Raw genomic sequence first — 14,760 nt, forward strand, 5'->3', positions numbered from 1 at the left:
AGGATTCAAGAAATATGGTATATAACTCTTCATAATTTTATTACTCGATGGTCGATGATATTGTGAGAAAATCTTTGGTAAAGGGTTTTCTTCTATTTATGATGGTTAGAAGAATAGCATATAAGTAAGTGACGCTCCGCTGGGCTTCTGGGGGTTACTGCCGAAAGGTCTGAGGAAATAACGCTATTATATTACGTCGAATTGCACTATACATAACCGCCTACTGTACCGCAATGTAGCACGGGACAGGCTCGATCATATCAATAATGATAATCTTTGCTTAGCCCCTACAATAGAAGCCGATGGAGGACCAGAGGAGGAGCGTCATTATATATGAATATAGCTATCATCATTAACCATCTCCTACCCTACTTTTGCCAACCCTTTTTAGGTACAGACAGGTTTACAGTAGCTAGAACGCCCGCGTCAACCGGTACAATGGTTCCAGTTATCCATCTCGATTCTGGGCCAGCTAACCACCGGACTGCATAGCCCGTGTCCCAGCCAGATCCTTCTGTTCCAAGGAGGTTACCTTCTCGCCGCGACTCGCGGATTTCCGCAGTCACTGCCGGACTCGCGGATACCATGGGTGTCCAGGGTGAGCCTACATCGGCATTAGCAAAGCTTTTTTTTAATATTGTTTTTTTTTTTTTAAAAAGCCATGGAATGGAACTCTTTTGCACGGCATCTGCAGGAAATGGGTATAGAGTCAGTGACTAACCTGGAGCTACGCAGTTAACGCGGATGCCCTCCCTTCCATGTTGGGCAGCCATGGCCTTTGTCAGATTGATTGCCGCTCCCTTGGAGGTCGGGTAGAAGAGATGAGGCAAGCCGCCGCCCATGCCAGCAACACTACTCAGATTGACGATGGAGCCTTTGACCTCGCCGTCATTCTTGCGCATCGCCGGGATCGCATGCTTTGCCATAAGCACCATACTCGACAGATTGACCTCCATGCACTTGCCCCACGCCACCATGTCCACCTCCACGGCCGTGCCAGGGATCCCGCCAATGCCCACGTTGTTGATCAGGACGTCGACGCGGCCCCACGTCTTTAGCGCCAGCTCGACGATGCGCGCGCAGTCTTCTGTCTTGGTGACGTCTGCTACGCAGGGGATGGCGGCGCCGTGGCCTTCGCTGTTGATCATCTCTGCGGTCCGGGCGGCGTCTTTCTCGGACAGGTCGACGCAGACGACCGAGGCGCCATCTTCAGCGAGGAGGATGGCCTCTGCGCGTCCGTTACCTATTCCGTCGCCTACGCACCCGGCGCCCGTTACGATGGCTACCTTGCCTCGGAGGGAGCGGCTGAGTCGCAGGCTGCTTTGATCCATTGTTGACTTCAATCAAGGGTTGGCTATAGAACAACGTATGTATGAGGGGTCTGAAGAATTGCTGAGGGGGGGGGGGGGGGTTGACTAGGTATAGTAGAAAAGACTCGGAGCAATATATGTATGCGAGGGGGTGCTTTGAGAAGTCTGGCAAGGAGAAGGGTGTGAGTGATGTAGTGAAATAATACTAGAGAAGGAACAGGACGTCCATATGGCTGAGAAAGTCATCTTTTATAAGAATTTAACCAAAGTTTATCTTGTCCATTGAGCTTCAAGGGGCATACATAACCTTCAAACATTCAGCCTCTCTCGATCCGTGCGCGAGTTAAGGACACCAGGGAGGGGTTCGCTTAGCGTATAGGTACGTACCTTTCTCGGGCCGTGGGCCGACGACGGACCGACAGGAACCCCCAACCCTAGGACGTGCAGTGAGTGACATGACAATATACTTTCCATCCAAACACACAGCTTCGTCCTCGAGACCAGCTTCCAAGACGGCGAGTGCTACGGCAGTGCAGTCGTGCCACGGAAATGGCCCCAGGATACCAGGAAGGCTATTGGTGTGTCGCTCTTTGGCCTAAAGGAGGCTTGAAACTGTCTACCCAGCATTCGCGTCATCTGCTTGTCCAGATGGTGGGGTTTCGCCATGTTTGTCAATGGCCGGTAATAGAAATCCTCTATGTTGCTGAAGAAGTGCGATGCGCCGAACGGTCCGAGTTATGAATGTCTCAGCCTGTAAACAACTATAGTCCTAGAGCTTACAAGGTATGGTAGCTTGTAGTCATTCAAAGACCTTATTTAAACATTTGTAGCTGCGGCAGTTATATACTTCTCGTTCGCCGACTATTTATTCAACAGCAGTTTCTCTCATCTTTTACTACATCAAACAGACTCTTCTAAAATGGCCGATTACAATGTGCAGAATGAGTCCGCCCGGATTCTCGTCGAAAACATTATCGCTGATGATCGACTTGGCTGGACACCTGAGGTGAAAGCAGCCGCCCGAAACGTCAAGTTTATTGGCGACAGCAAACCTTTCATTCCTACCCCCTTGAAGATAACCGAATCTGCTTCATCGCTCTCCGGGCTGTTGGGCGCATTAGCTGCGGCCGTGGCCGAAGAACGCTATGGAGTAAAACAGGAGGTTACTGTCAACACGTAAGTAATAAGCCCATGACACGATGGCGAATATATGAGACTAACTCGTTCCAATTTGTAGTGACAAGGCAACCCTCTTTTTGATGGGCATCCTATTACCTACAATTGAGGGAGAGTCCTTTGTAAAATCCAAGGCAATTGGTGATGCCCTGGCAGAGTCCGACCATTTTAAGATGACTAAGCCTATCCATCAGCAACTCACCAACATCTATCAGTGTAAAGACAAGCGATGGTTTCATTTGCATGGATCCATGAATGCAACACACTCTATGCGAATGGTTGGCGTGCCCGAACAGGATGTCACCCACAAGGAGGCTCAAGCCATATATGCCGAAAAGGTAGCTCAGTGGAATGCCGAGGACATTGATAGAACTGCCAACGACGAGTTCAAACAAGCCGGCTGTATCTGCAACACCGTCGAAGAGTTCTGGGCTCATCCACACGTAAGCATCATGCTCCGCCTCGCTCTTTAATAGGACTGACGCCGTACAGACAAAAATCTTGGAAAAAGAGCCAATGTTCTCATTGACGCCACATAGCGCCCCCAAAAAGCAGTGGCCATCTGTAGCTGATACAGATTATAGACCACTTGCTGGCATACGAGTTGTAGACCACACGCGGGCCGTTGCTGGCCCAACTGTCTCGAAGCTGCTCGCAGTCCTTGGCGCCGATGTTATCAAAGTCTCCTACAAGGGTATACCTGACACAAGTGTATGCCTGCTTGACATCAATACTGGCAAGAGGGATGTAGACATCAATCTCAAGACGGAAGAGGGCAAGGCAGTCTTGAACAAGATTCTTGCAGGTGCGGACGTCTTCATCGATGGCTACAGGCCTCAATCGATCGCAAAGTTGGGCTTCGATGCAGCGACACTTCGCAAGATCAATCCATCGCTCATCTACGTGCGTGAGAATTGCTATGGATGGGTAGGCCCCTTGTCGTACCGTACTGGGTGGCAACAGATTGCAGACTGCTTTGCTGGTCTTTCCTGGATGCAGGGAGAGTTCCTAGGCTTGAATGAGCCTGTTGTGCCTCTACTCCGTAAGTAAAGCTAGGACTTTCCTACAAACGAATTGATGTCCTGACACTGTATACTAGCCAACTCGGACTACCAAACTGGAATCATCGGAGCCGCGGCCATTGTTCAAGCATTGCAGAAGCGCGCGCACAACGATATCACCTTCGACATTGACATCAGTATCGTCCAGTACAACATCTGGTATTACCGCCTTGGGCAATACACGCCAGATCAAGGCAAGGCCATCCTGGCGCGTAACCCAAGTTTCGAGGCCCGCCACTATGATGAGATGGGATCCATGTTTGCAAAGATGGTAGCAGCGGTGACCGAGAGCCGTCCTGGTCTGCTGCAGACCCCAGAATTCTACACCAAGATGTCAGGTAAGAACTGGAATGAGGATAGAGAGATTTCTATTCTTGGTGCGCCGTTTGAGCTCTCCAAGTCCAAGGTGGATTACTTGACGCCGTCGGGTCCACGTGGTTGGTCTAACAATAACATTGAATGGAATTAGATGGCATAAATGTCTAGCACTTTAGTTACAGCACCGAAGCAATCTGAAGCTTAAAATGAGAAATAGTTCAGCGTTGGTTTATATAGTATCTTGAAGAATATCGAGCCTTAGAGGTTGATGGCTATATATCAGTAAATTATCCATAAGTTTATATCCGGGTCTATGTCACCATGCATCGAGCGAACGAGAGTATCAAATACAAAAGCAGCGATAATATCAAGTCTCTAGTGCTCCGAAAGACCCGAAACTCGAGCATGAGTATCTCCCCACTCTAGTACTAGTCTTAAGCGGGTTTCGACTTCTTCTATCCTGATAGTACACCTATTGGCAGTTCCGTGTCCTGTTCTTGTTTCAGGAGAAGTTCAAGCGCGTGAATGTTATACCAAATTTCCCCATACCGCCCCGTCCCGCCGTTTCTGTTTGGTATATCCTTATTCTGTCGAAGCTGAGGCTGGTGGTCACTGCGCACGCATAGGTGCACCGTGCAAGCACACTTCCCGTCTTTGCTGTGGGCTGGGGAGTAAGAAAGGCATTCGGATTCGTTGCATGGCCTGGCCTTGAAAAGACTCCTCTTCTAGTATTCCGGGTTCATTCAAGAGGTTCGGTTTGGAATGGACCCTGACTCTTAAAGTAGAATCACTAGCCTGATTCAGGAAAGACAGATCACGATATCTTCTCTATGAAGAAGAAGTTGAAGAGAGTGAATTTTCAGAGAATGGTTCTAGCTCTTTAACTTATATGCGCTTAATAGATAGTTAAGGTTAGTTTTCTAGTAGGTATAATAAGATCAAACGCTTGTTTTATGAAGCGGAGGTCTGAGATTATGGGGGCAAACCATCGAGGATCGGAATTCTGTACAGTGTTGCGTTGACGTCTGAGGTGTTACTATACTGTTATTAGAAGCCGTCCTTTGTTCCGGTTTTATGACGGCCCTCTCCATTCGAGGCTGGTGCCCTCGCACAGCGTGTCCGCGGGTACAGGTCTCATCTATACCGTAGACGGGAGTGTAAGAATGGCACTGTGCGCATTTGCTTGGCCTGGGGATTGGAGACACAGATATATGTGGCAAGGCTAGACGAGGTGGGTTCAGTGTAGAGAATAATATTCAACAATATATATTGGTCATATCCGGAAGCTTGATACGGACTATAATATAGGGGCCAGCAGACTGTATAGCACTAAAATATAAAGGGTGATATTGTATTACTAACTAATATAATATAGGCATGAATATCGTATAATCTAGCATATATGGTTATAATATAGCATAAGTTATTATGATATAGCATAATCTTTTATGCACCTGCATAAGACCAAGCTACAACCCGCTTAGACCCGCTTAGACCCACTTGGAAAGGCTAAAAGGGGGGATGAACTGCAAGAAATTATGATTTTCAAGGCAAATTGCGCTCTAAATGCCTCTTAAAACGGCCCCGCAATACACCCATATATGACTAATATAACGACATGCGTGTTACATCAAGTTAGTATAGCGATCCCTATATTTCATGGCCCTAATACAAGATAGAGCTGGACTGGAGCCATACAATACGCAGTACGGTATTATATTGGTGTATTATTCTCTACACTGGGTGGGTTGAAAGTCTTGGGTTGGTCACTTCGGCGAGTGAGTGAGAAGAGCACTGAAGACTGAGGATTAGAATCACCCATGTTGCGATAGAGCACGAAGATGAAGATGAAGTAATAATTGCTACATGATCTTAGTTTCCTGTCAAATGCTAACTTGACTTATACCTAGATTGGACTGTCCCAGACTTTTTACAGTATTCCATATCTGTCTAGAATAAGGTCAAAACAACGTAAAACGAAAAGCCCAATAATGAATCACGCGAAACGATTCGAGTCAGCTTCTCTAAGAATAGAGTCGCAGATAGCACATTATGGGTGACGACTGCTGGTTCCATTGTACGAGCATTTTCAAAGTCATTATTTGAGAGCGCTATTGTCGCTAAGTGAATGGCGTATTATCGGACTTGAATAGGCCTTTGGAGAAGAGCTGCGAACTGGAATCCTTGGCTTTGGACATCCTCAAGGCAAACAAGTCTTCTGGCATTCGGGCGCTCATATACTTGAAGAAGCTGCGGAGATGAAATTTGGATGCGAATTATATAATGGACCGTCAATAGAAGGCCCGTCGAGTTTTTGCTACGGTATGGGGGGATGAACGGGTAAGCTTCCTGATTACACTCACGTGCGTTATGCTAATACAAGACCAGCGCCAGTTCTAGAAATCGGATGAGAAGCCACTGGAGACTATCATTAGTCAAATCACCCGAGAAAAGCAGGCATTCGAACGGCTGCTTATTTCCCAAGCGGACCTGTTTGAGATGTTTAAGGACAAACAATATAAGCTTTGCCTCGTGCAAGAGAAAGTCCTGGATGGTACTATAGTAGTCGCTTACAAGCCAATGCTTAAATGGCTAGAGCCCTCGGATCCGACAGGAAACCGGACTTAAGCCCGTCCGGATTTATTGACCCAGTAAAGGAGTAAGACAGCTAAAAGTTTACGAGAAAGTATAAGTACGTCGGTATGCCTTCTGCTTTCTCAGTAGACAGAACGAATATTCCATACATCATATCCATAAGAGCCTGCAGAGAAATATCTTATTTATATATTGATCACCACCATAAATAACACTCACTCACGCCAGCCGACTTTTACAACGTTTTGCAGCAAAAGTCTTCCCCCAACTGATTTACTTGCTCACGAATTCACGATCCTGAAGATAGACAGGACTAAACTCTGAAGATATCTTCACTCAGCCCCTCAACATGCAAATCCTCATAATCGGCGGCAGTGGACGGACCGGGCGGGTTGTCATCGAAGAAGCGCTTAGCAAAGGCCATACGATAACCGCACTGGTCCGGAAGCAAGCATCCCTCAGTCCAGCCAGCGGACTGACGATCATCGAAGGAGACCTGACAGGTCCTTCAATCGAAAACGCCATCGTGTCTTCCCCCGTCCAGCCAACCGCCGTAATAGTCACTCTCGCCTCCGTCCGCGCGAGCGATAGCCCGTTCAGCGCGCCCATCTCGCCACCGTCCATGATGACAGACGCGCATATAGCCCTTATAGCTGTAATGAAGACGCACGGGATTAGGAGGTTGGTTACCATGTCTGCGTTTGGGGTTGGAGACTCGATGCCGAATTTGATCTTGCCGATGAGGTTTATCTTGAACCATAGCGGTGTGGCGTACGGGTATAAAGACCATCTTGGAGGCGAGAAGGTTATAAGGAGTAGTGGGCTGGACTGGACGATTGTGAAACCGGCTATGTTGAAGGATGGGGAGAGGAAGGAGGTTACGGTATGGGGGGACCAGGGGAAGGGTATTGGGATGATGCCGAAGGCCAGTCGGGCGAGTGTGGCGGGATTCCTTGTGAAGTGTTCTGGAAGCGGTGAGTGGAATGGGATGACGCCTGTGATTGCTGATTGAGGGATTGGCGGCGTATACGTGCAAGTAGGTGCTTTGTATCTCAGCAAGAGAAGGCTAGTATTGTTGTTGAACGAGATCGGTTTCATCTATGTCCGTGAGATGGCTTAATAACTTCCAAACCATGACTGGTCCATAAGATCCCAATCCGAAAATCCCAATTCGAAGTTTGGGAAAGCGCCAGCTCCATTCACATTCTGTCATTACGGATTAGCTCATTTTAACGGAAGAAATGTAGGTGCTTACAGGATTGAAGTCCCCATTGCCAATAGGCTGAGGGATTCCATTTTCGTATGGAAGCTGCATCACAATGCCAAACCCTTGATGAGGGTTCCAGCTCTCACCAGTTGGCATATTTGATAGTGGTGGTGTTTGTGTATTCGGAGCGGTTCCGTTTTGCGGTTGGGCATCTTGCGCCCTAGGAAGAGGTATGGCCTTTCGGCATGCCTGAAGAACACGTTCTGATCCTTTAATCATCAAATCTCGTTTTCCTTCCGGGGTACCGTCAAACCTAACAGATTGAAGAAGTATAGATAATGGCAAAATGATTTTGAGGTCGGTCCCAAATTCTCCTAGTCGTTGCAGGTAACTGTTGAGGGTGCTTTCGACGATCCTTGTAAGGCTATGTTTCGTCCACGGAATAGATTCTTCTGAGTTATCCAAAAGAGCCGGATCAACAGGTGGGGAATTGATTACTGGTAAGTAGAAGGCGCGAATTTCGTAGCATAGTAGTATCGAAGATTTAATTATATCATCCCGAAACAAAATATGGAAGAAGTTCAAGTAATCTTTCGACTGGATAGTGTCCAGATCCGCGATGGCTGGATCTAGAGCATCGAGATGAGTAAGAATCGCGACTGAATTCCTTAGAACACCTTTTCTAGCTTCCGGATGACGTGAGGCTTGGTCGCTCAACGCCACTGTTTGATACAAAGCTATTGCAGGCCTTCGTAAATGTACGTCCAACATTATGTCCGAGAGTAATCGCTGTTTCATCTTCGGTTGTTGTGGTAAGCGCGCCTGGATGGAGCGCATACCAAGCTCGAGGTATTTGGCAAGGAAAAGGATGCGATCAATGTCTGCGTTGAAGTCGATATCCCTCGCCAGCAAGTTTGTAGCATCTAGGCGGGGTTTCATGGCCGAGGCTAAAAGGTTTTGAGGTAGAGCATCACACCACGCATCCAAGGGCCTTTCCACGGGATAATTGGGCATATCTTCCACAAGGTCGTCATCATTGACGAGGAGCAGTGTTCTGGAGCCGATATCTGACGACTGAACAGCGCAGGGCATCCCAGTAGCAAGAGAAAACTGAAGGTCCAACTCCACGATTGTTTGCCAAAGTTTTCGCCGCTGTTCTTTTGCGAAAGGCGACAAATCAGAAGAATGCTCAGGATCTCGATGAAGACCCATAGCCATTGCCGCGCGAACGAGACCCCCAGACTCTTTCCAGAGATTGAGTAAAGTGGCCATATTAGCGAATCTCGCCATCAGAAGAAGTGTCTCAACACGTAGCGAATCGATGGTCAAACGCTCCTTACTCTTCAAACTGTCCAACCATTTCGGGATAAGGGTGAGGTAAGTCGTGACCCGTTCTTCCGAAATAGCCTGCTCTGAGGTTTTCAAATCCTTTGAATCGATCAGGCGGCTGGCAATTGAGATGATAGCCAGTAACTGAGCCAGAACAGATTCTGGGACCGTGGACGGAAGGGTCGAATTATGAGCAGTTCGAAAACTTTGGAGCTCACTACACTGTCTTCTGAAGGTGGGGACATGTACTACTCTAAGCACAGTCTCCATATTGGTCAAGTATCTTTCTTTGAGAGCTTCAACGGTGGTGTTTTCAGGGAGAGATTTTAGCATTTCTGCTACCAGTGCAGTACGGTCTTCAAATAAGCGATCGAGGGGCTGTATCTTGCGATGGAGAGCCCTTTGGAAGATGGTCATTTCGTTCACAATAGGCGCCATTGTAGCATCAGTGAAGCTTCCAATAATGAATTCCTTTTCATCTGGAAACTAGCTATTGTTAGTAAAAGGCAATGAGCAGAAGTATGAGACCCACGTGATCTAACAATGTCATCCGGTCTCCAAGCCCAATATACCGGGATTTTGATCCCTCGACTTGGAGTCTTCCCGAGGTCTTGGACTGGCTTTCGTCCGTTCTATCGGTAGACTCTTGCACTGTAGTCTTGTAATCCATGGGAAGGGCGGTCGCCACATAGCCCCCAATAGGAGCATTCAAATCTCTGGCCGCTTCTCCTCCCCACGAATTGAGTCTTGAGACATCAACCTTTGGTCTCTTCGGACTTCTCTCCGCGTTTTCAGAATCTGGAGGCCCGGGTGGTCCATGGGCGTAGGTGCACAATGCTTCTCGGCCCAGCTTCTTGCATTGCAAACAAGGCTGTAACCGATCGCACTTCAACTTCTTGCGCCTACATTCGAAGCATGACTTTGTTGGGCGAGCGCGTTTGCGGCTGGTGGTTGGGTTCGGAGACGTTGGTGCTGGTGGTGTTAGGTCCGGAGTTGCCGGAGCAGGATTGGCGGACATGTCAGTCACCGACTACTGTGCTCAGCTTTGGTGGGTAGGTAGGTATGTATGTAAAACTGTGAAACAATGCGGAGTTTACAGATGTGATGCAGAGATGCCGGATTTATCAATTGAAATGTCACGATACTTTGATATCAAAAGTAGAGGAACGGAGGAGGGAGGGCTGTCGAAGTCCGGAAACGATGTTTTTCCCGGCGCCGGCTGATCGGCTTCCGGGGCTAATACACGTGATTTCTCCCCTCTATGTATAAGGATCGGACACAACTTGTAGATAAAGAGATTTATATATCTTTACGATTAATAGCATAGCACTTTCCATACTTGATTCAGTGTTGAAGTGGCTATGGTCACTTACTTAAGGCTAATGTTCGGCAAACAACCCTCTGTTCATACCAAGCTTCTCACTATCGCAACAGGCCAATCTGTTTCTAATATAAAGAACTATTAATTTCCATAACTCTAAACTGAAGCTATATATAAAACCGCTATGAGTGAAGATATAAGTAACTTACAGAATCGAAATAATCGAATGCTAATTAATTACAATATTCTATACATAGAATGGCTTGTTTGCTAGTGAACGCTTCTACAGCTCTACAGTAACATACAATTTACGTCTAACAAATCCCAAGAGCAAACCTTATATTACACTTCTATTCAGCATTTGTTTCGCGATTTGGAATTGCTAGTAATCTTACATTGGATTTGGAACTCGAGACACAGGCTTACCCGACGCATGATAGTCAAATGCAAGTGACTTTCAGTGAGGGGTATAGTACAACCTCACAATAACCCCTCACCTCACCTCACCCCACCACCAACCCATCTCCCTTTCCACGTCCCCCATTTCCATCTCCACCACCCCCCTTTCCGCCATGTCTTCCCATCCCCTATCACCATCCCCATCCACTCCACCTCCCCATCCAATCCCTCTAATCGACCTATCCCACTTCGCATCCCCCACCGCACGCCTCGCCATATCCCGCTCCCTCGTGCACGCCTGTCACTCAACGGGCTTCGTATACATAACCGGGCACGGGATCCCCAGCGCGCAGATCGAAGAAGCGTTTGCGTGGTCACGGCGTTTTTTCGCGCTGTCAGAGGAGGAGAAAGGAAGGGCGGGGCGGGGGAAGGGGAGTAAAGTGTTTAGGGGCTGGAGTGGTGTGGGCGGGGAGCAGGTGCCTGAGGTGGAGGGGGAGAAGGGGAGGGATGTTGTGGATTGGACTGTGCGTGTGTGCTGTTCTTACTCGTGGATTGAGTTGTTTGTTTGTTTTATTCCTTTATTCTGGGTTTGTCTATGTATGTGTGTGTGGATGTGTGGATATGGATATGTAAGCTGATGCGACGATATCAGGAAGCATACGGCCTCGGGACAGACGACAACCCCTCGCAGCCCAACGTGTGGATCCCCCCCACCCTGCTCCCCGGCTTCCGCGCCTTCATGCTCTCATTCCAGAGCTCATGCTGGGACGTAGCGCAAGACATCCTGCGCGCCCTAGCTCTAGGACTAGGACTTCCGGACGAAGACTCTCTGCTGAAATACCACGCCCAGGGGGAGAATGAGCTGAGTCTGCGACATTACCCGGCTGTGCACGAGGATGCGGTTAGGAGCGGCGAGCTGGATCGACTGGGTGCGCATACGGATGTTGATTCGTTTACGCTGTTGTGGCAGGATGACCTGGGGGGGTTGGAGGTCAGGGATAGCGGGGGCAGGTGGGTGGATGTCAGGCCGGTGGAGGGGGCGCTGGTGATGAATATTGGGGATGTGCTTCCGAGGTGGAGTAATGGTATGATTGTTGTCTTTCGATGAATGGAATTTGGGATGATGTGGATCATGACTGACGCAATGGGTAGATTTTCTTATATCTACGCTACATCGAGTTCATCTACCCCCTCTAGATGATAGCTATGAAAGTCAAGACGGGAAGCGGAAAACTGTACCCCGCTTCTCGATTCCGTATTTTGTTATTCCGAAGAAGGATACGGTAATGGAACCTCTCGAAGGTGACTTTGGAGAGAGGGGCCAGAAGAAGTATGAACCAGTCTTATGGGGAGAATATCAGGCCAAGAAGATAGATGGTATATTTAGATAAAGAAAGTGGAGTACAGTATAGTACCTGGCTGTATGCGGGACTCAATTATCAGGGAGAAACTATAGATGTTTTTAAAAAAAAAAAAAACTATGGCTAGCATCACCGTCTCGCTATTGCTATAATACGCAATACACATTTCTAGCTTCCTCGTCTCTCCTTCTCCGACGTCTCTTTCGCCAACTTCACCATATGTCCACCCATCCCCTTCATCTCTCTCCAATTCCTCCTCAACACCCCCGTACTAGGGCCCATATACAAAGCCCACGGATGCCGCGCTGAAACCGCCCACATATCCTCAAACCCAAGCACCTGACCCATCTGCACATTCAGTGCATATAGCTCCGACCAGACCAGCCGATCTGAAATCTTGAACGTACCATCGTAGCCAGGCTTATACAGCCCGCCTTTGGGGGCCGCTGGTCGTGATGTGGAAGATGGAGCAGATGAAGAAGGGACTCTGGCTGAGTCAAAACCGGCTTCAATGGCGTGCAGGAACCCTTGGAAATCCCCAGTTCCTTTATCAGATTGGTCTTCATCTTGGACGTAAGAAGATACGCTCACGGGCGTCACAGCTAAACAAACAGTGGTGGAAAGGCCTTTGGCAAAGGTAGGGGACTTGGCGGAAGCCTGGAAGTGCTGTCGTGCTGCGTCGAGATTGCCTTCGGGGATATTATCCGCATCGCGGCCGTCAACCCATTGAAGAACTGCTTTGTGCTTGATTTTATCAGAGCCCACGATCCCGTCCCAGACTGTGTCGAGTCCGTTTTCGATTTTCGTACGGATAGCGTCCCATTTCTCGTCGGTTTCCGCGTAGGAAAGGCGGTAGATGACGAATCCGAACATTTCGATGGTATCCTCGCTCAGATCTCGGACCCAGGGTTCTGTGCTGGAAGCTGGTGGGCTTTCAATATGAGGCTGTAGTGTCTTGTAGACAACAGTACGGTCACTGATGACGACGAATTGTTCCAGAAATTCTGGGTATGCACCCTGCGCGTGACGGGCAGCGATGTGTTGATTTAAAACGTCATTCACTCTAGTATTGAGGTAAGTCATCCGTTGGTGCTCGATCTGAGAATAAATCCTGTTCCGCTCTTCGCTGGGGCTATCGATGCTGGCTAACCGTGGGTCGATGCCGGATGCCATGGCAAAGCCATCAGCGCGAAATCTTAGCATGAGCTCGACGTCACGATAGATATCAAGGATCTTTTCCATGGCCATCATTGCCCAATGGTCGATTTTTATAGAGGCCTGAGTTTCGTTTACTTCGCGCAGCGTACCGATTGCTCCATGGAGGCGGGTGAGCCACATCATATGCAGTATTTTGAGATGCTGAAACATCCATGAACGGGCTTGCTGCTCCATGAAACGGAAATGGAGACTGTGGGAGATTTAGCAAACGAAAGTCTACATGGGGAATTGGGAGTCAAACAGGACATATTCTTCCCAGAGTCTGCTGATGCTCCAGTCTGGAACAGCTTCTCCGCGCTCTGCTCTTAGAGCATGTATTGCGTCGTTGAAGATATCCAGCTCGAGAAGAACTTTGTTAAAGACATCTCGCAGCTTGCCTTGGACCTCTGGCTGGCGCCAATAATCAAATACATCAACCACGGACCGAAGAATAGCCAACGCCTCTTCAATATTGGCTTCGTCGTCTAATCCCCTGAATTTCCAGAGTGCATCAGATACTGGAGCGACCCCGAACCAGATCTAAGAAATTAGCTTGGTGGTTGGCCACGGGCTGAAGACTTACTTTAGATTTCGTGATGTTGAAACTCGGCCCCTTATCAGCTGAAGATAGACGTCTTGCAACTTCCTCGGGAGATAAATTCTGTCCAGCGAATTGGAATAGCTTGCTAAACATATCCCCCATACTAGTCATCGCAAGCGTGACCCTGAAGATCGGAGGCGGAGATTCTCCACCCATGGCACCAAACGGTCCCGCTGCTGGCCCGGGTAATTCAGAATACGGTTTGGGAGCCCATTCAGAGTATTTCTTGCTGAAATATTGCATTTCTTCCGCTGGCCAAAGTGGAAGTTCTGTCTTTTTCCCTGGGAAGTTGCCCGTTGTGGCTGCATTCAGGAAATGATGCAAGGTCTGGATCTCAAATAGAGGCCGTCCGGCTGTGGGGATGTCAATACCAGGTATTGACATTTAGGTTATAAACACAGTCGGAATCAACTTACCAACTGACTCTTCCGCGTCTTGAGGCCCGACGCCCCGAAATTTAGGGAAGAGATGAGCATTAGAGTAGCGATCTCGGGCATTCGGTATGTTAGGAGCGTTAGGCGGCATTTCGCTCTGATTCGATCTATAACTAGAAAGCCGACGGACACACCGATGTGATGTTGAGAAAGCTGATTCGGAATACGTTGGCACTTCTCTTGATGTCTGGAGACGTCGCTTGAGCTCGAAAGGGGGCGGTTGGAATTCGTACTCGCTAAAACACGGACCTGCGGCATGACAGAAGAGTCCTACTATAAGCTTTACCACACTCTTGCCTTGCAAGAGTCATCGTCCTTGAGTGAGAAATAAATGGCGATTTCACTGCCAACCAGCTTTCTGCCTGTGCCTCTTGTAAGTTTCTCTCGTAAGTTTTAGACTGGCGCCAAGCGGGCCTAATTAGGCACAGGCAACAACGCAGTTGACCTTGCG

The 14,760-nt window shown here is 48.4% G+C and overlaps 6 protein-coding genes across 6 annotated transcripts; 3 read left to right on the forward strand and 3 right to left on the reverse strand.

Annotated features, from left to right (window-relative positions):
• Positions 1–368: 368 nt before the first annotated feature.
• On the reverse strand, positions 369–1,337 carry LHYA1_G007223 (putative oxidoreductase; the record flags this gene model as incomplete). The annotated part of the gene is made up of 2 exons (XM_031152153.1): positions 369–604; positions 722–1,337. Coding segments are annotated over 2 exons (852 nt in total), but the record flags the coding sequence as incomplete, so codon positions are not given.
• An 892-nt stretch (positions 1,338–2,229) lies between these two features.
• On the forward strand, positions 2,230–4,016 carry Sugct_0 (Succinate--hydroxymethylglutarate CoA-transferase; the record flags this gene model as incomplete). The annotated part of the gene is made up of 4 exons (XM_031152154.1): positions 2,230–2,486; positions 2,548–2,929; positions 2,979–3,528; positions 3,586–4,016. 4 exons carry the CDS (start codon positions 2,230–2,232, stop codon positions 4,014–4,016), a joined length of 1,620 nt encoding a protein of 539 aa, XP_031003638.1.
• A 2,793-nt stretch (positions 4,017–6,809) lies between these two features.
• Positions 6,810–7,472, forward strand: BLVRB (Flavin reductase (NADPH); the record flags this gene model as incomplete). Its single annotated transcript, XM_031152155.1, has 1 exon — positions 6,810–7,472. One exon carries the CDS (start codon positions 6,810–6,812, stop codon positions 7,470–7,472), a length of 663 nt encoding a protein of 220 aa, XP_031003637.1.
• Positions 7,473–7,576: 104 nt separating this feature from the next.
• fsa6_7 (Fusarisetin A cluster transcription factor) lies at positions 7,577–10,014 on the reverse strand (the record flags this gene model as incomplete). The annotated part of the gene is made up of 3 exons (XM_031152156.1): positions 7,577–7,666; positions 7,716–9,482; positions 9,529–10,014. 3 exons carry the CDS (start codon positions 10,012–10,014, stop codon positions 7,577–7,579), a joined length of 2,343 nt encoding a protein of 780 aa, XP_031003640.1.
• Positions 10,015–10,889: 875 nt separating this feature from the next.
• LHYA1_G007227 (UPF0676 protein) lies at positions 10,890–12,107 on the forward strand (the record flags this gene model as incomplete). The annotated part of the gene is made up of 3 exons (XM_031152157.1): positions 10,890–11,240; positions 11,369–11,801; positions 11,869–12,107. 3 exons carry the CDS (start codon positions 10,890–10,892, stop codon positions 12,105–12,107), a joined length of 1,023 nt encoding a protein of 340 aa, XP_031003639.1.
• Positions 12,108–12,245: 138 nt separating this feature from the next.
• On the reverse strand, positions 12,246–14,400 carry LHYA1_G007228 (uncharacterized protein; the record flags this gene model as incomplete). The annotated part of the gene is made up of 4 exons (XM_031152158.1): positions 12,246–13,485; positions 13,537–13,814; positions 13,858–14,228; positions 14,292–14,400. 4 exons carry the CDS (start codon positions 14,398–14,400, stop codon positions 12,246–12,248), a joined length of 1,998 nt encoding a protein of 665 aa, XP_031003642.1.
• Positions 14,401–14,760: the final 360 nt, after the last annotated feature.

This window comes from Lachnellula hyalina, assembly GCF_007821495.1.
Source record: "Lachnellula hyalina strain CBS 185.66 chromosome Unknown contig00115, whole genome shotgun sequence".
Lineage (NCBI taxonomy): Eukaryota > Fungi > Ascomycota > Leotiomycetes > Helotiales > Lachnaceae > Lachnellula > Lachnellula hyalina.